At 50.2% G+C, this 25,444-nt stretch overlaps 1 protein-coding gene across 6 annotated transcripts in view; it reads right to left on the reverse strand.

Annotated features, from left to right (window-relative positions):
* Positions 1-25,444, reverse strand: part of ARHGAP22 (Rho GTPase activating protein 22) — a 168,500-nt gene that overhangs the window by 32,310 nt on the left and 110,746 nt on the right. Inside the window, exon 1 of one of the 6 annotated variants that reach the window (XM_042907649.1) lies at positions 5,734-5,906. The exons of the other annotated variants lie outside the window; for them this stretch is intronic. Within the exon in view, the coding sequence (XP_042763583.1) occupies positions 5,734-5,785 (52 nt within the window). The 5' untranslated portion in view covers positions 5,786-5,906. Of the gene's footprint in view, positions 1-5,733; positions 5,907-25,444 lie in introns of those variants that run through there. 6 annotated transcript variants of the gene reach the window in all.

The following is a 25,444-nucleotide window of genomic DNA, read 5'->3' on the forward strand; positions in this document are numbered from 1 at the left end:
TTGCAAATATCTTTTCCCAATCTGTCAGATGCCTTTCAGTTTTGTTGATTGTTTCCTTTGCAGTGCAGAAGCTTTTTACCTTGATGAGGTCCCAATAGTTCATTTTTGCTTTTAATTCCCTTGCCTTTGGAGATGTGTCAAGTAAGAAATTGCTGCGGCTGAGGTCAGAGAGGTTTTTTCCTGCTTTCTCCTCTAGGGTTTTGATGGTTTCCTGTCTCACATTCAGGTCCTTCATCCATTTTGAGTTTATTTTTGTGAACGGTGTAAGAAAGTGGTCTAGTTTCATTCTTCTGCATGTGGCTGTCCAGTTCTCCCAGCACCATTTGCTAAAGAGACTTTTTTCCAGTGGATATTCTTTCTTGCTTTGTCAAAGATGAGTTGGCCATACATTTGTGCATTTTTTCCTTATTGAGTTTTGAGAGTTCTTTACATATTCTGGATACAAGTCTTGTATCAGATATATGCTCTGCAAGTATTTCTCCCTGTCTGTGCCTTTTCTTTTCATTCTCTTAAGAGTGTATTTAGAAAAGAAGTTTTTAATTTTAGTGAAGCCCAATTTACCAATGTTTTTCTTTTACTGAGTGTGCTTCTCTAAGAAATCTTTGCTTAACCCAAGGTCATAAAAGTTTTCCCCTAGAAGTTTCGTGGTTTTAGGACTTACATTTAGGTCTATGAGTTAATTTCTGAATTTGGTGCAAGGTATGGATTGAACTTCATTCTTTTTAAGTAGGCCTCACACCTAGCGCGGAGCCCAACACAGGGCTTGAACTCACAACCTTGAGATCAAGACCTGAGCCGAAATCAAGAGTCGGCCGCTTAACTGACAGACAGAGCCACCCAGGTGTCCCATATCTGGTATATTTTGTATCTCATGCATTATAGGTTTGAGCTCTAGAAGTTTGATTTGGGGTCTTTTCAAAAATATCTTTCACGTCTCTACTTAACTTTCTGAACCTACTGGAATACAGGTATAAAAACTGTTTTACCGTCTCTGTCTGCTAATTTTAATACTGTCATTTCTAGGCTGGTGTCAGTGGATTGATTTTTCTCCTCATTGTGGGTCCTGTTTTCTTGATTCTTTGCATGCCTGATATTTTTTATTCAGTGCCAGACATTGTGATTCCTAAATCGTTGGGTGCTGAACATTTCTGTATTCCTCTAAAAACACTTGAGTCCCTTCTGGAATGAAGTTAGGTTACTTGGAACGAGTTTGATCCTTATAGATTTTGCTTCTAAGGTTTCTTAGGTGGGTCCAGAACACTCAGGATGAGCCAATTCTTCCCCACTGCTAAGGGAAAACCCTTCCGTGTTTCCTATGCAATGCCCCATGAGTCATGAGGTTTTCCAGGCTGGTAGATGTAACAGGAACTATTCCCTGCCCTGTGTTAGAGGGGATGCTGTTGCCTGGAATCCTCCCTGATGGTTCCCTCCTCGGGTTCAGGTCATGTCCTCACTGTACGTGGTGATGCGTTCTCAAGGAGTTTTCTCTCTGAGCAGCTCTTTCCTCCTGGGTATCCCATCTGAAAACTCTAGATGCTTTGGTCTCTCCATCCCTAAGCTCTGTCTCCTTAATGCATGGAGTACAAGAGGTTCCACCTGGGGTTCCCCTTTCTGAGGCACAGCCTGGAACTTTCTCCAGCGGGGGCACGTGTAGACCTTACCTCATTTGTTTCCCGTCTTTTGGGGGTCACAGTCCTTCACTGCCAGTGTTCAGTATCTTCAAAACTGTTTCAGGTTACTTGTCCTTTTTTTGTGGAGGGAGTTGTTTTAGGTGAGAAAGCAAACTGGTCCCTGTTGTTCCATTGTATCCAGAAACAAAGTCCTGCTACCACTTTTAATGACCTGCTACGTGTAAAACACTGTGCAAGAAGCTTAACACACACGGCCACACCTAGTCCTCATAAATACCGTAGAAAGGAGTGTTACTGACCCCATTTTACAGATGAATAAATGGATGCTCTGAGAAGTTAAACATTTAGCTCACAAACAAACAAGTGGAGAGGCCAGGATTCAAACCAAGGTTGGTTTGACGATACACGCATTCTCTATTTATAATATAAAACCTCCTCTCTGGCAGCCGAGGGGAGTGCAAGGAAGGTAAAACAGGCCATTAAAGCAAACTCTGGCATTTTCTACGGCATTCAATCGTTTATGCTTACTTTTTCCTCTGCTACTTAGGAAAAGAGTCGTATTAGCTTTAGTTAAAAAAAAAAAAAAAAGTCCTAACAGTCAATTATTTCAGGAAGAAACGCATCATGAAGGCTGAGGGTCTCTTGTTACTGTTTTTGGTTTTCCCCTTTCCTTTTTTTTAAACCAGGCTGTGTGGCCATTGTGTTTCCATCCCATCCTGACACATGTCACAGGCCTCTGAGGCCTTCTAGAATGGTGCTTAGAGCCCAACCTGGGGTCAACCCTCAGCTCCACCAGGGGGAGCACCGTGACTTAACTTTGCCAAGCGTCAGAGTCCCACACCCGTAGGGTGAAGAAAATGAAGGTAGCTACCCTTTCGGGAGAAGGACATTGAGATACTCCCCTGGCTTAGCACCTGGCACCTAACAAGCTCTTTAAATGTTCACTTAAAAAAAAAAATGTTCATTATTTATGTTTGGGAGAGAGAGCATGAGCAGGGGAGAGGCGGGGCGGGGGGGGGGGGGGGATACAGGATCCAAAGAGGGCTCTGCCCTGACAGCACAGAGCCTGATGGGGGGCTTGAACTCACAAACCGTAAGATCATGACCGGAGCCAAAGTCGGACGCTGAACCGACTGAGCCACCCAGGCGCCCCTAAAGGTTCACTTTTATTATCACATTCAATTAATACAATAGAAAGCAGAATTTTCCCACCTCAGCACTACTGATGTTTGGGGCCAGATAATTCTTCCTGGGGGCGGTGACGAGCTGTCTTGTGCACAGCAGGATGTTTAGCATCATCCCTGGCCTCCACCCACTAGATGCCTGTAGCAGCCTGTCCCTGTCTCCCAGGCTGACCACCAAGAAAGTCTCCATATATTGCCAAATGTCCCTTGGGGGGCAAAACTGCCCCCAGTTAAGAATCAGATATATAACAACCAGATACATACTTCCTATGAGTCTAAATGTCTTTTACAATTCTACAATCATGTGATGTCCCATGGGCACAGCATGGCTTCTCTGAAAATCATCAGGACCTCATCTATCACACCAGCCTCCTCTTGTGCTCCCATCTCAGTGCTGGGCATTCAGGTGCCCCAGGCAGAAACTTGGGGTCACCTGGCCTTTCCCCCTGCCTTGTCCCCACACTGACCCAGTTTCCTCTGGTGGGCTCATCTAGTCTCAAGACTCTATGTGATGACCATGCCATCCCTATGCTGACGACTTCCAAGTTCACTGTCCCCTGCCCTCCAGACCCACTCTCCACTGCCTGCCCCACAGCGCCACCGGGACGTCTCCAGGCAGCACGCACTTAGCAGGTATGAAATCCACCTCTGGATCTGCCCCACCCTCCCCTTCTCCGATGAGGGCGACTCCCTCTTCTAGCTACTCAAGTGGCAACCAAATGCATCTTCAGGTCTGCTCTCTCTCATGTCACATCCATTCCTATCAGTAAGTTCTGCTGATTCCTCCTTCAAAAGATCTTCAAACTCTGACCGCCTTTCACGGTTCCACCTGGTCCCAGCCAGCATCCTCTGTCATCCAGATTACTGGCGTGCTCCCTAGGCCCTCGCTTGCCCCTACAATCTGTTCTCAATATGGCGGCCACAGTGGCCCAGTAAGACCGAAACCAGCTCACACACCTCTGCTCAAAGCAAAAACCGCCCCTCTCAGCAGAGTCCTTACAATGATCTTCCAGGCCACTCACCCCTATCCCCCATCCCGCCCCAGGCCCCCAGCCCTCCTGCTACTCCTGATTTCATGGCTGCTCTCCTCTTTGTTCTAGGCCATTCCTCTAACCACCAGGCACATCCTTGACCGAAGGTCTTTGCTCCTGCCCTTACTATTGCCCGAGAAGCTGTTCTCCCAGACACTCCCTCACCTCCTTGAGGTCTTTCCTCAAATGTGGCCTTCTTGGGGAATCTTTCCCAACAACTCTATGTAAACGTCATCATCCACTACAACCCATGCCCCTTCCTGTCCTTACTTTTTCTACAGCACTTATCACAATGCAGCACACACACAGTTTACATGTTTACACGATAGGCTTATTTACACTGTTTATTTTTGGCCCACCCCACCTCGTCTATCTGGTAAGCAACTACAGCACACCAAGCAGTGCCTGGCACGGGGAGGGCACGCACAGAATCTGGGATGAATGGATGGCTAACTGCAGCCGCAGCAGAACCAAGGGGCACGCACAAGGCACTCGCTTTGAGGCAGGCGTGATGTTAACGAACGGGTGAGCATCACAAGTTTGAACACTCACAAAGGAAGTGGTGTCATTATCCCCATCGGACAGGAAAGGAAACTGAGGCCCAGAGATGGTGAGAAACACATCCAAGCTGTAAAACCAGTGAACTAGGACCCTAGGCAGACTAGTTCCTAACCCTGTTCCCACTCTGCTCAAGGGACCGGCCTTAGGTGACCCAGCCAGGACCCCAACCCAGCTTTTCTTATTCCCACTTGGGCTTTCTTCCCCTCTGAGCTCCTGAATTTAAGAATTTCCTTTTGTGCTGGAGTCTCCTTTTCCACCCATGCAAGGGGCTTTGGGGGAAAGGTGGTAACCCCAAAATGCAGCATATTCTGGCACAGGATCCAGAACAGGAACCCACTATCTCTCAACGTTTCTGTACAAAAACTTTTATAACAAAAAGAAAAAAGAGTAAATGTTATTTATGAAAGCATTTTGTAAACCACGGTAGCCCATGGGACTCATTCTAGGACATTCAGGTGGAAAAACTGTCATTCTGATGTAATTAATCAAATACTACCTGTATTAGGCCGGGAGTTATGGAAAAATTGTTTAAAAAATAAAAGAAGTCACTATTTAAAGGTAATAGTAACTGCAATATAGGACTTGTCACAGGACCCACTGTCATTCTACTGGCAGCCCAGGGGAGTGGGGAGCCCCAGGGAAGCCCCAACTGATGGATTCCCAGGGTTGGAGGCCAAGTGTAGGAATATAGCTGGAAATACCGTCTGGGACAGTGTGGTCCAGTGGAAACATAATGAAAGCCACATGTACATTTTTAAACGTTTTGGTAGCTACATTGAAAAAGGTGCAAAGAAACAGGTGAAATTATTTTGAATAATATATTTCACTTATCCCAGTACCTCCAAAAGAGTACCATTCATTTCAACCTGTAATTGATAACTTTAATGTATTTTTTATACCAAGCCTTCAAAATCCAGTGTATATTTTGTACAAAGAGCACATCCAGACCAGCCACGTTTCAAGTGCTCGGTAGCCAGATGTGCTGGTGGCTACAGGACAGCTTTGAGGCAGCCTAGACTGGGGCTGGAAGGAGGGGAAAAGAGCCACCCTCAGACTTGCTGAGACTGTTGTGGGGGACAGCTCTGAGCTATGCCTTCCAGCCAGCTGGGCTTTTCTGCAGTCTCCAAGGGCTGCCTCCCTGCCCATCCCTGCCAGACCACACCAGGCTGACTCCGAGCTGCCCTCAGGATCCTGTCCTCGTCTCTCCTCATTTCTCTTGACCTCTTGACCCACTTGGAGTCATCAAAGGCCACTTGCCCTTCAAGGGTTAATCACCCCTGGCCCACTGGCCCCGCAACCTGCTCTTGACCCTGGCTGCCCACTTACCCCAGGGCTGACGCCTGCTCCTCTTCAGATACCTGGCTGGCCAGAAGGGCATGGTGTGGCCGGAGGAGTGACCGCTAGACACAGCCAAGCCAGGGACTGAGGCCAGGCGGCTCCGCGTGCAGGAGCTGAGGCTGCCTGTGCGCTCTGCTCAGAAGGCACTGGGCCAGGACCTTTTTGTCTCCTTTGGGGAAGTTCCGCACTTCTCAGGGCCCCAAAGCTTGGACTGTCCCGGGCGGGGGCGGGGTGAGGAAGCAACAGCCAGATCCCCCAGGGGGCCCTCCCACTGGGTGCAGGGTCCGGTCCGCTGGTTTCTACCAGCGGAAATCCCTTCAGCCACCGTGAGCGCTCCCTCCCCTGCATTCCTGCCCAGCACACAGCACGGGCTCTGGCCCGCCACTGGGGCTGTCCCGTCCCCTAGCTTGCTAGGTGCCGAGAGCACAGGGCTGGACGTCCAGCCCCATCCACTCTGTGCCTCAGGGTCCTTTCCAAGCGGAGCCTGGGAAAGCCCACCTCAGTAGGTTGGTGGGGGCTCAATGAATCCATGGGAGAAGCCCGAGTAATATTAAGTCATCACTGGCCACATAATCTTTCAGGTTCCATTTCTTCATCAGCAAAATGAAGCCAATAATGGGATCTGCCTGGCGAGGTTCTGGTGGGGACTGAATGAAAAGCCATAAGTCACCAGTATCCCTGCAACAGCCGGGGAAGCCAGAGCCCGGGGCGCTTCCAAGGGCCCAGGGCCACCCAGCTGGGATCTGGCACAGCCAGGACTTGAACTTAGCTGTTTGGGACTCTTTCCATGACATCAGCTTCCATCCTTATGGTGTCTCCGCCACCCTTGATACAAAAAGAGCTGGAGACAGGGACACCTGGGTGGCTCGGTCAGTTAAGCGTCAGACTCTTCTTTTTCTTTTTAAATGTCTATTTATTTTTGAGAGGAACACAGAGTACGAGCGGGGGAAGGGCAGGGAGAGGAAGACACAGAACCCGAAGCGGGCTCCGGGCCGAGCCCGTCAGCACAGGGCCCCCTTGGGACCCTCCATCTCCCTCTCTCTGCCCCCTCCCACCCCCAAAAATAAATAATTAAAAAAAGAGAGCTGGAGACAGCCCTCTTGCCCAACCTGGCCGTCCCTCCTGCACTACTCATTCCTTCCGGGACAGTGTCAGAACCTCGACCACGGGGAAACTCTGAAGTGATTTCCTAAAGGGCCGGGGCAGGCAGCGGGCACTAAACTCTGGTGAAAGCCTATGCTGGTGTTGATGCCACCTGTTTATTTGCCCATCTTCCCCATTTGTCCATCTGTCCGTCCATCCATCCAACCATCCTTCCCTTCAACAAAGAAAAACAGCCAATTAAAAACAAAGCACATCTGCTTAAAACTCTTCAGGGGGCCTGCGGTTCTTGGGATATAATCCAGCTCTGCTGTGACCTTGGGGTCCCAGGCCCCATGACCACACGTCCACCTACTTGCCCACCCTTACTGCTATCAGCCATTTGGGCCCCCTTTCTCTTTCCTCAGACTCACTCTCTTCCAACTACAACCTAGTGCTCAGTGCTGGGTGTTCTCCCAGCTCCCTGCAGGGCCAGCTCCCTTGCACCTTCAGACCTCAGCTCAGACTTCAATTTAGAGAAGCCTTCCCTGGGTGAGAACCTCTGTCAAGTAACTGTCCCTCCTGCCCAATCACTGTCATGCTCTTTTCTCTCCAGGGCTTATCACATGGGGAAATTAGCCTATTTATGTGTATACGTGTTTACTGTGTCTCTGCTAAAGGATGTAAGTTTCAGGAAAGCGGGGCTTGCCTCCCTTGGTCTAGCTGGTATCTCCCAGGACTGGTTCAGTGTCTCGAAAAGGGTGCCAGTGGTCACCGTGGGGACACCTGGAAAGCTCTGTGGAAGTGACAGGCAATCTCTCTTAGTACAACATCCAAGTTTGATTGGTTGTTTACAGTGTTCTGGGCACAGTTTCTACAAACTGCCTATTTTAACTCAATGTTTCAGCTTCACAATGACCCTAAAAGGTGGTACAATGATCACACCCACTTTGCAGATGAGAAAACAGTGGCTGAGTCATTTGTCGGAGGTCACATGACTGAGTGCGGCTTCCCAAATGGCCCTGGTCAGCAAGGGGAAACTGCATGTTAACTGGTCCCCTAAAGTGTTGGCCACTCACACCCCACTCCTGCAGGCTGAGGGTCTGAACCCAAGCAATCTGGCTGCCCTTTGTCCTCCCGGTCCCATCCCTGTGGTGAGCGGCCTCTAAGGCCCCAGTGAATGAACCCTGCTTCCCAGCATCACACCCTCTTCAATGTGGGCTGAACCTAGTAACTTGTTTTCAATAAATAGAAAGGGCAAAAGGTGATAGAGGTCACCTCTGGGATTAGCTTCCAAAGACACTGAGGCTTGTGTCTTGTGTGCCCTCTATGGCAGCAGACCTCAGCCAGGGATGACAGCTCACCTCTGCATTTCTAGCAAGCCGTTTTATTATCCTACCTGGGAGAGACCAGGGAGGGTAGAGGGACCAAGTAAACAGGGTACTGAAAGCTGGGGAGGGGGGCGTCTAAACACTCACCCTCCCCACAGTGCTCTGCTCTATCACCTGGGCAGCACTGCCCAGGGAGCCCCAGCTCTGTCACCATCTGTCGCTGGGGAAACAATGCCGGCCCAGGGGGCCAGGAGTGGTGGAGGGTAGCACAACAGGGGGTGTCCCGGGGAGTGGCGCAAAGACTTGGGTCCCCATGGTTCCTTTAGGGCTCTCTTAAATCTGTTTCTCCAAGGAGAAACTTTAGAAGGCACTTGACAATATTTAACATCCATTTTGACGGAAATCTTCCATGAAATAAAAATAGATAGATCCTTCTTCAACACAGATATACCAAAGCCAACACTGCGTTTAGTGGAGAGGCACTAGCAGCGTTCCCATCAAGGCCAGGGACAATCCCAGCAGCCCCCCATCAGCACTGGTATTTATCGTTCTCCTGGAAGTCTTCTGCAGTGCAATTAGATCAGAAAAAGAACATAAAACAATAAAAGCTGGAGGGAAGGGTACAGTGTTATTATTGCTCTTGTTGTTTATATAGAGAGAAAACCGAAGCCAGTGGACTGAAAAATGATGGGAGGCAGTAAGAGAATGCAGTAAGGTGTCCAGACGCAAAATTAATAGACAGAGATCCCAAGCTATTTTTAAACGAGAAGAAACAGAAATACCATTGCGTAAGTAGGAAAACCCACATAACAGAATACCAGTTCACCCTAATTTAGTCTATACGTTTAACACAAGAAAAGACTAATAGCATTTTTTTAAATACAACAAGTTGATTCTAAAGTTCATAACAAAAACAGCAAATGCATTTTAAAAAAATAGAGAGAGACCAATTTATTAAACTGTAGTCAAGTATCCCACTGTACAAGAAGTAAAACGAGGGAGGTAACACAGGACGTGAGCAGAGACAGACTCCAGAACATATCGGACTTTGGAAACGACAAGTTATTTCAAATGGGCCAGTAGAAGACGTTACGTAAGAAATGGAAAAGAGACAAATGGATAGCCACCTGGAGAGATATTATCCAATGGATCCTTGTATCACACTATCGCAAAATAAAAATTCACCACGGATCGAAGATTTCAAGATGAAACACGAAGCCAGAGAAGCACCAGGATCAACGGTGGGAGGAACTTCCGTACGACCTCGAAACTGGGGAAGCCCTTTCTGAATATGACACAAACACCAGAGACCACAAAAAAAAATTTCACTCCATATAAGTTAAAAATATTTGCATGGCAAAGAAAAGAAAGTAAAAAGACAGTGACAACAGGAGGGGAGTGGGATATACAGTTTTCACTTGGGATGCTCTGCGGGTATTAAAAAGAATGAGGATGTGCTTCATGCCCAGATTTGGAATGTTCTCTGCTAGATACAGGGAGGTGAAAAATGCAATGATACGTGACCATGTTTGCATAGGACGGGCGGAGAGAAGAGTGGAAGAGATACTTATTTGTTTGAATATGTGCAAAATATCTCTGGAAGGAGCCAGAAGATACTGGGAGCAGTGGCTTTTCTGGGGAGGGAAGTACGTAGCACAGAGAGACTGGCTTTCCACCCTTTGAAATTTGAACCACAGTCCCTACCTTAAAAACCAAATGACGGGCATCTGGGTGGCACAGCCAGTTAAGCGTCTGACTCTCAGTTTTGGCTCACATCATGATCTCACAGGTTTGTGAGTTCTAGCCCTGAGTCGGGCTCTGAGCTGGCAGTGCGGAGTCTGCTTGGGATTCTCTCTCTCTCCCTCTCTCTGTGCCACTCCCCTCCCTCAAAATAATAAATTAAGAACCAATTAAAATAAATAAAAACTAAATGACAATAGTATCTACCATAAAGGGACAAGTGAAAGAAACCTCACCTCATCTGTGGGCAGTGGGGGCGCTGAGGGGTGGGCCGCAGGCTGTGCATTCAGCAGGGAATCGGCCAAGGTGGGCCTACGGGCACCTGGGAGTCACTCAGAGCCAGGGACCAGCTCACCAAGGGGTGGGAGTGGCTTGCAGCTGGAGGTACCGAGCTGAGGGGGTCTTTTACAGTGTTGGCAGGAGTAGATTTTTGTATCTCTTTGGGGGAATAGTTTGACAATATCTATCAAAATTTTAAACGGCCCAGCAATCCTTTCCAGGGAATTTACTCTGTGGCTAATTTGCACAGGTGCATAAGGAGACGGAGATAATAAACTGGGAACAATGGTCCATCAAGTTACATAAATAATGTACTGATTAAATAAATTATGTACATCCAATAATGTACTGATTAAATAAATTATGTACATCCAATAATGTACTGATTGAATAAATTATGTACGTGGACAAAGGACGAGGAAGCAAACAAAGGAAGGTGGTGGGGTAGGTGGTAGGGGGATAATACATTATCACATGGAGAAAGCAAAAAGCAGCGTGATGAATATGCTGACATTTGTGAGAGTCATGTGTGCACACGGGCGTGGTTGTGTGAACCCATTTCTGCAAGGACAACAGGACACAGGGGCCTGGGAGCTCAGGCAAGGGGCTCAGGAACAGAGAAGCTTACTTCTCACTCTGGACTCTGAAGTGTGTGTGTGTGTGTGTGTGTGTGTGTGTGTGTGTGTGCGCGCGCGCACGTGTGCGTGCGTGTGGGTGTATTACTGTGGACACAGATTGCTTTTCCTGAATGAAGATTGTTCCTTTTTATTGTTAAGGTGGTTGGTAGCTCCTGTGTTTGGCCCTGGAGAAGTTAGACCTGCCTGTGCTTTGAGCACTTTTCTTTCTTTAAAGATTTTAAGTCGGGGTGCCTGGGTGGCTCAGTCGGTTAAGCGTTCAGCTTCAGCTCAGGTCTGATCTCACCGTTCGTGAGTTCAAGCCCCACATCAGGCTCTGTGCTGATACCTTAGAGCCTGGAGACTGCTTCAGATTCTGTGTCTCCCCCTCTCTCTGGCCCTCTCCCATTCACACTCTGAGTCTCTCTCTCTCTCAAAAATAAATAAACATTAAAAAAAAAAAAGATTTTCAGTCACCTCTATGCCCAATGTGGGGCTTGAACCCACAACCCTAAGATCAAGAGTTGCATGCTCCACTGACTGAGCCAGCCAGGTACCCCTTGAATACTTTTGATTTAGGAAAATGCCCCAAATAGCCTCCAAATGGTTTGAGCTCCAACTTCCCCTCTCGCCAGCTCATCCCACGGTGGAGTTTCATTTCTCAAAACCAGAGTGTCGCTGGGAAATCTTTTGTGGTTCTGGGGATATTGGGGTTTTTAGGGAATCCATACTGACCTCACCCCAGGCAGCACCCGTGGGAGAATTGGGAGTGTGATCTCTCTCACGGGGACAATTGCACAAGTGAGGAAAGAATGTGGGGCGGGCCACAGGGTCCTCTCTGAAATCCAAGTCAAGCCTCTCCCTTCCCTGGTAGGAATTTGAGACCACAGCCTCTCTCCTCTGCCATCAGGATGTGCCCCCAGCTCACTGCTTCCCACTGGGGCTCCTCTGTGATCAGCTGAGAGTACCTTTCCAGTCCACCCAGCTACTCTCCCATCTCAGCAGCCACTCCTGGTGCTCTGCCCTACTTCTTGTTCCTGGGATATACCATGCCCTTCATGCCTCACCGTCTTTGCACATGCTATTCCCTCTTTTTGGGACACCTTTCCACTTGGTCCATTTGGTAAACTCCTACTCATTCATCAAAACCCAGCTCAAATATCCCCCTCTCCTTCACCTTCCTTAACTGTTCCCCCTCACTCACTCCCAGTTTTCCTTATTCCATTCTCCCTTCCACAAATATATATACATATTTATTTGACAGAGAGAGAGGGAATGTGCATGCACACAAGAGCGAGTGGGGGAGAAGGGCAGAGCGAAAGAATCTTTTTAAGTTTATTTTTGAGACAGAGACAATGTGAGCAGGGAAGGGGCAGTGAGAGAAGGAGACAGAGGATCCTAAGAGGGCTCTGCACTGATAGCATCAAGTCTGACGTGGGGCTTGAACTCAGGAACTGTGAGATCATGACCTGAGTTGAAGCTGGACACTCAACCAACCAGCCGCCCAGGCGCCCCCCAAGAGGCAGAATCTTAAGCAGGCTCCACACTCGCTCAGCACAGAGCCCACGACCCTGGGATCATGACCTGAGCCAAAATCAAGAGTCAGATGCTTTAACTGACTGAGCCAACCAGGCTGTTCCTCCCTTGCACAAATGCTTGGTAAAGGTCTACCATGTGGCAAGCACTGTGCCATGCGCTGGGGACACAGCAGGGACAAAACCAAGAGGCCCTGCCTGGTGGGGAAGACTGGCCTGAACCTTTATCACAAACAAATGCAAAAACCACAATCAGAAGCCTAGGAAGGAATCCAGAGGTCTTGGGGATGGGGGCTGAGACCACAGTTTGAGAACTGCTTCCTCAGGGCCACCTGCCACCAACACCTGGGGCGTACCTGGGCTCGGGGCCCAGCCCCGACTCAGCCTGCCCGGGTCCCCGAGCCAGGCCTGAGCAGTAACGCAGCATGGCCAGGACTGGAAAACACCACTGATGGTTAGGCCGGGGTCCCCTGCCCCCTGCCCACCTTTAAAAATAACTTTCACGGGGAAAAGAAACAAAAGCTAAAAATAGCAACATATTAAAATGGAATATGCCGGTTGCCGAAGAAGACCAAGTTCTGCGCTGCCCAAGGGTGGGGGGTTGTGAGGGAAGAGGGGTGGGCCTGACACTTAAAATGGAAAAATTGTGATTTATACAGTGACCTGGAGGGAATAATGATTGCATTCATTATTCTAAGGGAGGACAAGGGAACTAATATTTATGAAGCGCCCACGCTGTGCCAACTTCTGTACCAACCCTTAGATTCCACGTCTCCCAGGTTTCGGTGTGGGTGCTTCTATAGCTACAATGTCAGCAGCAAAGGTAAAGAGTCCGGTTCTGTTAATGCCGGTCAAGGCTGGTACCCCTCCCAGCAAATGTGTGCAGGAGACGCTGAGACCATGGTCAAGGTCCCTGACCCTGGGATCTAGCAAGTGATGGAGGCTTGATCTGCACCCAGGACCTCTCCTCGGTCCACACCCAGTCTCCCGTCCCCATCCTCCTGGGCTCCCTTCGAGGCATGAGATACATCCAGTGCCTCTCCTACACCTGATAGAACATTTTGCTCCCAGTGGGTGCATCAACACATCCGTGAAATAAGTGACCAAAGCACTGTGGGCTGATACCACGTCAGGAAACTGGTACCTTTGCTACCTCACATTGCTACGGAATATTTTCCCCCACTAACCCCACATGTCTTAGTCTGTGTTCCTCAAAACCAAAGCCTGAGACAAGGGCTCGTGTGCTGGTGGGTCTGGGAAGCTACCCCAGGGAGAAGTACAGGGCAGGGAAGGAACCCGGGAACGGGGGAGAGCCCAGAAGAATGTGGGATCAAGCAGGCTGCTGCTTTAGGGGGCCTGGGGGCTCCATCCTGCTGCCCTGGTCTATACTGCCTTATGAAACGTGTATCAGAGCTCCCAACCAAGGGACAAAAGGGGAGCAGCTATCCATTGGTTCCAGTCACCCACTGGTCAAGGGTGGTCCCCAGGAGTTTTAACTTCCCTGCCCCCACTTCCCCTACCTTTCCGGAGCTTGGGTGGGGAGGCTCTTCCTCTCAAAGAGGCAACTGATACTTGGGGAGATCCTACAGCACCATCTCTGTGCTTGGCACAGGGACAGTGTGGAGGGGATACCTGGGTGAACAAGACAGGCAATGCCCCACCCCCTGGAGCTTATTTGGGGGGGTGGGGAGGGAAGGGAAGGGGGCCAAAGGACCAGGAAGCAAACAAAGGAAGGAGGCAAGCTCAAATATGGGTCAGGAAAGGCTTGCTTGAGAAGGGGACCCTCGATGGGGCGCCTGGGTGGCTCAGTCAGTTAAGCATCCGACTTCGGCTCAGGTCATGATCTCACAGCCCGTGAGTTCGAGCCCCGTGTCGGGCTCTGTGCTGACAGCTCAGAGCCTGGAGTCTGCTTCAGATTCTGTGTCTCCCCAGATTCTGTGTCTCCCTCTCTCTGACCCTCTCCTGTTCATGCTTTGTCCCTCTCTGTCTCAAAAATAAAGTAAACATTAAAAAAAAATTTAATAAAAAAAGAGAAGGGGACCCTCGAGCTGAGCACTACATGATGAGAGGGGCTGGCTTTCCTGCACTGATCCGGTCTGGGTACAGAAGGCTCAGGGTGGGCAGCAATTGCAAAGGCCCTGGGGAAGGAAAAGCACTGAGGTCCTTTGGGTGGCTTAGTGTACCCAGGAGGGCAGGAGTTGGTCAGGAGGTAGATAGGATGCTGTGGCAGGTACCCAGGGAGAAGACACAATGGTGTAGACCAGGCAGGAAGGGGTGCGGGAGGGACAAAAGCCTAGGTTCAGGTTCAGGTTCAGGTTCAGGATCTGTCTTGGTGTTGGTAGTGACCCAAGAGGAAGTGCAAAATGAGGATCAGCCTCCAGGCACTGGGCCCAATGCTGGGAAGAGGAGGGGGTGTCTTGGGGTGCCTGGGGGGCTCCGTCAGTTAAGCACCGGACTCGGTGTTGGCTCAGATCATGACCTCACGATTTCATGAGGTCAAGCCCCAAAGTTGGGCTCTGTGCTGACAGCGTGGAGCCTGCTTGAGATTCTCTCTCCGCGCCCCACCCCCCGCCTCTCCCCCACTCACACTGTCTCTGTCTCTCTCAAAATACACAAATAAACTTAAAAATTTTTTTAAAGAGGAGGGGATGTCTCATGTCACTGTCTCCAGAAACTGCACATTTTAGACAAAATCTAAAAAAGAGAAACCACTTTGTAATTGTAAGCATCAATTTTTAAAATGTTGGCGGTTTCCCTTCTCATCCCTCCCTTCCCAACTGAACCCCACCCGAGCTCAAGCCCAGCTGCGTGAAAGGCACAGACGCAGGGATCCCTGCCCTTTTCTTGGCTGTTAGCTCCCGGCACCCAGGCCCCTAGACCAGGCCTCCCGGGGTACGGGGCAGGGGCCTGTCTTCATTCAAGGGCCTGGCCTAGGTTCTCATCACTGACCCCAGGGGGTGACAGCCAGCCCAAGGCTACATCTCCGTTCCTCCTTTTACCAGCAGCAAGTTCCTATTTGTCCCCCAGGTGCCAGATACACGCCTCCAGAACTGGAGTTTGAGAACCCCTGCCCTGAAGGACATTCTCGGATCCTATCACGGCACAGCCTGAATCCTGCCAGGCACCATGCTAGGAATTGGGGGCACGAATGAAGCCCCGGCCCTCAGGCAGCCAAGGGCAGGCGGGTCAGCCACAGACTGGGAAGCAACCCAAGGAGACAAATTAGCAACCACAAAGACATCTGCTCTCCACTCTAGAATCTCCAGAATCTGGGAGGGGAGGCATGGGTGCCCCTCCTCCGCCTCTTGGCTCTTTATTATGGAGCTAGTCAGCCCAGTTCCCAGTTGTGCATCACAAAACCTCCAACACACAGGTACTCTCCCCTCTCAGCGGGGAGCTGGGGGGGGGGGAAAGCTTTCAGGCAGCTAGGTTCCCTCCAGCAGCCTGGAGGGGTAGAGGAAGCAGAATTCCTGGGGTAACCATTTCCAGCCCCCCAGACAAGTTGGGCTTCCAGGCCAAGGCCAGTGTGCACAGAGGGGCAGGTCTGGAGGGCTGCCTGGAGGCAGGTGGTAGTAAATGTAACCAAAGGGCTATAAGTAGTTCTGCTGGCTGGGGAGAAGGGTGAGTGCAGAGATAGGCTCAGGGAAAGAGACCTGCCAAATGACACAGAAGTGCCCAGCCTGTGGGACTCCACACCCGTGATCTACCCACTCAATCCTACACACTCACCCCAACCTCACAGCTCCTTTCTGCCTGCTCTGGCTGCTCACGTGGGTATTTTTGTTTCTAAACACAATTTATTGTCAAATTGGCTTAGATGCAACACCCAGTGCTCATCCCAACAAGTGGCCTCTTCAATGCCCATCACCCATTTTCCCCTCTCCCCCACCCCCCATCAACCCTCCGTTTGTTCTCTGTATTTTAAGAGTCTCTTATGGTTTGCCGCCCTCCCTCGCTGTTTGTAACTACTTTTCCCCCTTCCCTTCCCCCGTGGTCTTCTGTTAAGTTTCCCAAGATACATGGACATTCGTTGAGCTACAAAGTCTATGTTGGGCAAATGAGAAATTCCCTTAATTTAGTTTGGACACCATGGATCTCTCACTGGTGCTCTTTTCCTTTGCCTGGTTCTGGTGACATCCAGACAGATGTGGGCCAGCCTCCAGCAGGTGTGTGAGACCACAGGGCTTCAGCTAACGTTCTCTCCGCACTCTTTTCACCCAAATTGTTCTGGTTCTTAAAGATAAACATACTGTTTTTATAAGGTGCCTCCCTCCGGGAGGCCAGGTATAAACCACCAGACAAGTAAGAAGTCTTGCTGGTATGAAGTTAAATGTGTTCACCGTTAACTAGCACCACTGTCTAGTATAGCTCCTTGAGGTTGCCATTCACATGATAGTCTAAGTGCACAGAATCCTGTGAAGGCACCTGTTCATCTTATAGTTTTAATGAACGGCATCCCTGGAAAATGACATTCACATCATCATCATCATCATCATCATCATCCCTATTATTCACAAAGTCTAAGTGCCTGGCACCCCTTCTCCCCACACCCCCAGACAGCCACTCTCATTGTAGTCTGAATGGCGCCCTCTGGTGGCACCAATTCACATTGTAGTACGTGAATCCCTGCCCTCCCCAAGTTTCGGAGTTGTGCAACACAGTGGCCTATATGTTCACACATTTAAGCCTAAAAAACGGTCTTGAGGAAGTACTTATATTTCCACTTTCTACAGAAAAAACTTCCCAAGATCTCCCAGCCAGAGAGCCAGAGCTATTTTATGCCTTGTCTATCTGATGTCCACTGCTTTCCCCCTCAGCAGAGCTGGAAGGACTGAGAGGCAAAACCTCAACTCCTCCAGCCTCTCAGGGCTTCCTGCCCGGCTCAGTCCCACAGCAAGGCCCCATACTAGGCCTTATGGATCCCATTTGGGAAATTGATAGGCACTACCATAGGGATATTGACATCCCCTACAGATAGGGAAATTGAGGTTCCTTGCCTGAAATGCTGCAGCCAGTGAATGACGGGGGACTGCCTGTCTCAGGCAGAGGACCCACTTTCCAGGGCATCTTGTCTTCTACCGGGATGGGAAGATTCCAGTTCAACTGCCAGGGTGCTTCACGAGAATCCCCAAACCTCCCCCTGCCACCCAGGTGTCAGTCTCTCACCTGGTCCTCACCCCAGGATTCCACTGCCAGGGCCCTTGTCCAGAGTCACATTTGGTGCTGCAGTTGGGTGTAAGGACCCCATCACTGGTCAGAGAGTGGCCCAGTGTCCTTTGTGACCAACGGTTACTAGGAACTTGTCGGAGACCTGCCAAGGACATTTAAAAACCTACCATGGGAGCCCGGACATCAGTCCTGGAGGGCACAGCAGCTCAAGGAGGGAGCTCCTGGGTCGTGGCTGTCAGGCCCTTCTGGGCAGCGAGGGAGTCCCTCCAGCCACAAGCAGACAGAGCAGAGCCACTGTAGACACTTGGCCTCGGGCAGAGCAGGGACAGCTAAGCTGCCTCCCTTTGGAGGAATGTCTGATTTTCTATGCAACACATGGTTAGGTGCCAATGGGGAAAGACGGAATTGGGAGGTCATCAAACCCTTTGACCAGATGGGGGCTCCAGCCATACCCACGTCCTAACGGGGACACAAGAGGTCTGGCTAGAATAGCACCGCGCGGCTGGCAGCTCTGAGGGAAGGCCCAGAGGTTAAGTAGGAGTCGCTGCCCAGCGGCTGGTCCGTTGGCAAGGCTCCGAGAGGTCCACCAGCAGAGAAAACACAGGCCCACTGAGCTCCTCCAGGGTACCACAAAACACGTCGCTAACAGGACACCTGCTAACGTCCTGAGCTCCTGAGAATGCACTGTGGGTGCAGCTGAGGTCGGGGTGGAGCTCATGAGGACCCTGCTGTGTACGGTGAGGACACCAGGGCCCCGATTCTGGAGAGAGGCGTTACCTCCCGGCTCCCTCCCTGATGGCCCTCTCATCTGTCCACCCAACTGTAACTGAGCAAGCCCGCGTGTGGCTGACCCGAGCTGGGCTAGTGGGGCGGGAGGGGACTGCTGTGAAGGGCACGCTGTCATTTGCAGGGAGCTGAATGCCGGCCTGCACTCCCTTGGCGGGCCAGCCTGGCCAGCGTGGTGAACCAGAGTCGGTGCCGGACCCCAGGGGCCTCACCTGGGAGCACCCGGGACAGGGAGAGCCGCGGCACCCCCATCAGTGGGGCAGAGGGGTGCCCTCCGGCCCGGCCCAGACGGGATGCCGAGCACAGCAGAGCTTTGTTCCAACCTCCGCCATCAAGCGCCGTGCAGACGCTCTGTGAATGGCACTGTTGTGGTATTTTAAGAAGATTCTACAAATAGCACTAACTCAGAATGGGCCTCAGAGCCAGCTCATGAATGCGGCAGTGGCGAGGGCGGGCCAGCCTGGGAGCTCCAGGAGGACAATGGGGCCTCACAGGGGAGGTAGGGCAGGATGTTGGGTGACCCCGGCCTTTTCCGGGGCTCCATGGCCTCATTTCCCCCCAGACGCGACGCACCCAGGCCCTGCCCCCATTGCCCAATTCTGATGGGCGGCTTCCTGGGAATTTATGGGGAAGGAGCAGCTCCCCAGCCTTTCTGAATAACAAGGGGATCCAACAACCTTCTGGCACCTGCTACTCCCGGATCTCTTAGCTCTGATGATGTCCTGTGGGTCACAGGGGAGGGGGGCACAGGAAGGAAGAATGTCCTTAGGCTTTTATTACAAGTCACTTTATTAGGTAGCCAGAGAAACCTCAAAGACTCATAGTCCTAGGAGCCAAGGACTATTATCTGGAATCTTTCCAGAAGAGTCCATTCTTGAGACTTGAAAGACAGCCGAGGGAAGAGAAAAAGAACAGGGATTGGGGGTCATTCAGAGAGGCTTAAACGTAGCGAGACGTCTCAGTCTCGAGGTCTCCATCTTGAAGACCAAGGCTATCGGACCTCTCTCACAGCGAAGGTCAAAAATTTGGAGGCGCAGAATATGCTGTGCTTGGTACCAAAGGCACTCAACAAGTGTCAGCCTCACTTCCTTCCCAAATGAAAGACCGCTTATTTAACAGATGTGTGCGTTCCACACATAAACTATCTCTGAACTACAGCTGAGAAACCGGGCAGGCCTAAAGGGATCCCTCTTGACCCTGTGAATCTACAAAGACATCAGAGCAGGGCTGTGGAGTGTGGAATCGACGCAAATGAGCAAGACAGGGCAGCAGAGCAGGCCGGGGCCTGTGGCAAAGTAGAGAGGCTCAGATCTAAGCCCGTCTGTCCCTTCTTATACGACAGAGGAAGGATCATTTTCTTTTTAATGTTTATTTATTTGAGAAAGAGAGAAACAGGGCACGAGCAGGGAAGGGGCAGAGAAAGAGGGAGACACAGAATCTGAAGCAGGCTGCAGGCTCTGAGCTCTCAGCACCGAGCCCGACGTAGGGCTGGGGCTCACAAACTGAGATCGTGACCTGAGCCAAAGTCAGATGCTTAACCGACGGAGCCACCCAGGCGCCCCGAGGAAGGATCATTTTTGACAGACCTGCCTCGACCCCCCCAGCGCATTCTGAGCAGGGGCCACGGCCGAGGCGTTGACGGTGCACCCAGCCATCAGAGGTGGCATGAAAGGGTGGTTCCCCCACATGCATCAGTCCCCGCCACCCAACCCTCAACCATGCCTTGACTAACTCCTCTGTGTCCTGCCCCTTCCCTCCATTAAACACTGGGGGGTGGAAACGCGATACCCTCTCTATACGAGGCTGAGCACAGTTCTGTGCACAGAACTTGGCACTTAATCCATAAGGACCAAATGAGAATGAGGTGAGAAAGACCTGTCTAGAGCCAAGAGTACAGGGGACCTCAGACTCAAGGGACTGGGCCACTGACCTGCGGTGTGGCCTTTGACAAGTCACTTCCTCTCTTTGGGGCTTTTGAAAAAAATTAATTTGGAAAATGAGAAAGTCTGGCTAGGTGATCCCTGAGGATCACGCTCTCGGAGTCCATATGTTCCATCTCTAAGTACCGACGATTGAGCCCTGGTATTGGATGGTGGATGTTCTTAACCCTCCCCTGGGATGCCTTCCCTGGAACTTGCTTATTCCCCACATTGAATTGGGACAAGGCAGGTAGTGGCTTGTTCACAGGCAGGTGGCCCTGGGCACGGCCCTGGGACCTCATTAAGTTAGAAGGTGCTGCTGTCTCCATAGCCCCAGCTGTCTGGGGAAGGCTGCATTTGGTGCTGGCGGGCACTGATCCTGCACAGGTCTTTTTCCTACACGGCGTCGCTGCATCAGGCAGCGGCAGCAGGAGATGCAGTGCGCTCCCAGCCGTGGGACTGAGGCCCAGAGCCCAGACACAGGCCCAGAGGCACGCAGGTCAATGTGGGAGAGTCATGACTTGATACCGGGGTGCCTGGACTCCAAGGCCGTTCCTGCTGTCCCCCTACTTTGCACCCCCGACCTATAAGAGGCTCACACACTGTCCCAATGAGCCATGTGCCCTAGGAGAGTGACCCGGACCTCTCTCCATCTGATTCTCCTAGCCAATAAATGAAGGAAACTACCTAACCTCAAAGATATTTCCTTGCTCCCAAGTTCAGGGGCTCTCTTCTCCAGAAGTGGTTGATGTACATTGACTGGGTGGTGTCTAAAATCCTGAACGAAGGCTCCGAGGGGACCAGAGCCAGTCAGAACAGGGTGGGCCTTACCCTGCTGGGCCAGGTGTGAAGTTTCAGGTTCTAGACAGTGAGGGGACTGCGGAGCCCCCGGGGAGGGGCTGGGGGTAGTGACCATTCACTGACTGGTAAGGAAGCATTTCCGCGTTTTACAAACCTCCTAGCCTTTCTGGTGAGTGCCATCTGATTATCGGCCAGGCCTGCAGACCTCCTGGGCAGGAAGGAATTTGAGAACCTGCCAGGTTAGGGCCGTCCTCAGGGAGGTCTGAGATGGAGGCTGGCGAACAGGTGCAGAGGGCCCCACGCCAGATCCTGATCCACACCTTGTGCTCCGTTCTTGCAGAGACAGTCATGCGACAGGCAGGCAGCGGCCACTGTGACATCACTGGCTGTGGTGGACTCATTTGAGTCTGAAAAGATTGAAGTGAACCTGGGGAAGTGAACCTGCTCCTGCAAGGCCCCGGTGGGTCTCAGTGGGCACCATTGTGACTGAACACCCCCGCCGCTCGCGTTGGCTCCTGGGCCTCTGCGTGGGGAGCTGACTGAGGGGGGCCAAAGCACAGCCTCCTGGGTCCGGTCCAGTGTGAGAGTCCAGGCTCAGGGACACCACAGCCCCTGCCCTAAAGGGAACTCCATGGGGCTGGGGGCGGGGGGCGGGTCCTGTGTATGACGGATCCTCAGAGAGGAAGCTGGCCCAGCAGAAGCCACAAAGGAGAAGCTGCTGGTTTGTGACTAACCTTTGACTCTTTCTAAGCTGGATGTGACCAGGGGTGGCCAGCTTTCTGTTCCAAGTTTCGTGCATGCAGGCCGTGTGCTGCTTTTTGTTTCATTCTCTAGTGTGTGCTCTGCAGCTAGCTGTCACAGTGAGTGCCTGGCTCTAGGTCATGTGGTAGTGAATGAAATCAATGCGGAGTGCAGGCTGGGAGGGTAGCCTCTGGTGCCAGACAGCCTGGGTTGGACTCCTGGTTCTGAGCGGCCTTGGGCATGAAACTCAATGCCTCGGTTTCCCCATCTCTAAAATGACACAAGGAACAGAATCCCCTTGAAGGCAACTGTGAGGATTAAGTGAATTCGTACATGACCGGTGCTAACTAAGCACAGGGTTCGGCACACGGTGGGTGTTATGTGTGTTGTAAGCGCTTTCCTTTCAGCAAAGCAACACTGGCCTCATCAGTTTTTAGAATCTCACCCTAAGCCTCAAGGTAAATAATAATCACTTCCATTATTGGACATGTTGGTGAGCTTGTCAGAATTGCAAGTCACAGACAAGAGTATCCCTCTTTGGCTCAGAGACGTGACTTGTCCAGACAGCAGGTGGCACAGCCAAAATGCAGAACCGGGCCTGCCCAACTCAGAGCTCCGTGAGCTTCCAACATCTCACACTGCCTCCCAGAAACCAAGCCCTCAAGCACCTTAACTCACCTCCAGTTCCCCCCTAAACATCCAAGCAGTTTAGGTAAGAAGAACAAGGCCTAGGGGCGCCTGGGTGGCTCAGTCGGTTAAGCGTCCGACTTCGGCTCAGGTCGTGATCTCGCGGTCCGTGGGTTCGAGCCCCGTGTCGGGCTCTGTGCTGACAGCTCAGAGCCTGGAGCCTGTTTCAGATTCTGTGTCTCCCTCTTTCTCTGACCCTCCCCTGTTCATGCTCTCCCTCTGTCTCAAAAATAAATAAATGTTAAAAAAAATTATTTTTTAAAAAGAAGAACAAGGCCTAAGCCAGAGAAGACGGAAGAACTGCTCCCTTACCTTGGTATGACTTAGCATCTCAGAAAGTCCCCCACTGTGGCAACTTGATCTGTCTTACAGATCTCTGAAAAAGCCCCATTTACATAGCACTGTCACGATGTGACCTGACTCACTCTGTGGAAAAGCCCTATCTCCAGGGCATTTGTCAAAAACAACCAGGGGTAATTCTTTATCATTACAGCTGTCTAAAGCTGATTTGGGCAAACAAGGCTGGCCAAAAGGAAGATCCAGGGACGGAGAAATCCACTAGGAGCTCTGAAAAGCCCTGACATACTTCCGGTGATCTAGAAGCCCACGTACACGTGTACAGCCGTGTCGATGAGCAGGAAAGACCTGAGAAGTCCCCGTGCTCAATCTCTCACTTCTGGCCAACTACGCACAAGCAGGGGGAGTCAAGCCTAAGACAATCATAAACTCTCTGAGCACTGGAGGTGCATTCAGAGAAATTTTAAAGGGAACCCTTCATTGTTTTTTTTTTTTTTTTTAATTTTCTTACTGTTTATTTATTTTTGAGAGAGAGAGAGAGACAGCATGAACAGGGGAGGGGCAGAGACAGATGGAGACACAGAATCTGAAGCAGGCTCCAGGCTCTGAGCTGTCAGCACAGAGCCTGAAGCGGGGCTCAAACCCACGAACCGTAAGATCATGATCTGAGCTGAAGCCAGACGCTTAACCAATTGAGCTACCCAGGTGCCCCAAAGGGAACCCTTCAGACAAATATGAAAAGAACATTAGATGGTCACTCAAATCTACACGAAGAAGTAAAGAGCACCGATAAAAGTAACTATATAGGTAAATACAAAAGATAGTATAGATGTATTTTTTGTAGTCTTTTTTCCTTCTATCTGATTTAAAGTTTATTTATTTTGAGAGAGAGAGTGTGAACAGGGGAGGGGCAGAGAGAGAGAGGGAGAGGGAATCCCAAGCAGGCTCCACACTGCCAGCACAAAGCCCATCACGGGGGCTTGAATTCACGAACCGTGAGATCACGACCTGAGCTGAAATCAAGAGTCTGATGCTTAGCCGACTGAGTCACCCAGGTGCCCCTCCTTCTATGTGATTTAAAAGACAACTGCATAAAATTGTGCTGATGCACTTATAATGCATAAAAGATGTAATCAGTATGACAATAATGGCACAAAGGAAGGGGAGAGAGCAGACTGTAATCCCTAGAACGATCACTAAGAAAGTAACTTAAAAATACTGTAAAGAGGGGCACCTGGGTGGCTCAGTTGGTTAAGCATCCAACTTTGGCTCAGGTCATGATGTAACAGTTTGTGGGTTCGAGCCCCACATCGGGCTCTGTGCTGACAGCTCAGAGCCTGGAGCTTGCTTTGGATTCTGTGTCTCCCTTTGCCCCTCTCCCACTCACACTCTGTCTCTCTCTCTCTTTAAAATGAATAAACATTTTTTAAAAATACTGTAAAAACAAAAGGAAATTAAAATGATACAACAAAAAAAATCTATGTATATAAAAAGAAGTCAGTAATAGAACAAAAATGACATGGCACATATAGAAAACAAATAGCAAAATGGCTGACATAAATCCATCTTATCAGTAATTATATTAAATGGAAATGGATTAAAAAACAAATTACATACTCTCTATCAGAGACATATTTTGATTTAAAAACAAACAGGTAGAAAGTGAAATGACAGAAAAAGACCATGTACACAATACCCAAAAGGAGCCAGAATGACTATACACATATGGGACAGAATAGACTTTAAGACAAAAATGTTACTAGAGACAAAGACGAACATTTTATAATTATAAAAGGGTCATTCTAGCAGGAAGATACAACAATTATAAACACATGTCCCCCCTGGGCACCTGGGTGGCTCAGTTGGTCAAGCGTCCGACTTTGGCTCAGGTCATGATCTCACAGTCTGTGAGTTCGGGCCCCGTGTCGGGCCCTGTGCTGACAGCTCAGAGCCTGGAGCCTGCTTCGGATTCTGTGTCTCCCTTTCTCTAGCCCTCCCCCGTTCATGCTGTGTGTCTCTCTCTCTCTCAAAAATAAACATTAATAAATAAATAAACACATGTCACCCTAACAACAGAGCTCCATAATACTGAAGCAAAAATGGACAGAATTGAAGTGGGAATCCACAATAATACTTAGAGGCTTTATGGGTGCCTGGCTGGCTCAGTCAGAAAAGCATGCCACTCCTGGGGGTGACTGGGTGGCTCGATCGGTTAAGCGTCTGACTTCGGTTCAGGTCATGATCTCGCAGTTTGTGAGTTCGAGCCCTGCATTGAGCTCTCCACTCTCAGTGAGGAGCCCGCTTCAGATCCTCTGTCTCCCTCTCTCTTTGCCCCCCACCCCACTTGTTCTCTCTCTCAAAAATAAATAAACGTTACAAGAAAAAAAAAAAGCATGCAACTCTTGATCTTGGGGTTGTGAGTCTGGGCCCCATATTGGGTGTAGAGATTACTAAAAAAAATAAACTTAAAAAAATTGGAGACTTTAGTAGTCCATTTTCAATAATGGATAGAACTAGGCAGAAAATCAATAAGGAAACAAAAGACTTGAACTACCCAAGGAACCAAGTAGTCCTAACAAATACACATAGAACATCCCATCCAACAAGAACAGAATACACGCTCATCTCAAGGGCACATGGAAGGTCTTCCAGGATAGGCCATATGCTAGATCATAAAGCAATCCTTAAGCATTTAAATGGATTGAATAAAATAAAATGTG

The sequence above is a fragment of the Panthera leo genome, chromosome D2, assembly GCF_018350215.1.
Source record: "Panthera leo isolate Ple1 chromosome D2, P.leo_Ple1_pat1.1, whole genome shotgun sequence".
NCBI lineage: Eukaryota > Metazoa > Chordata > Mammalia > Carnivora > Felidae > Panthera > Panthera leo.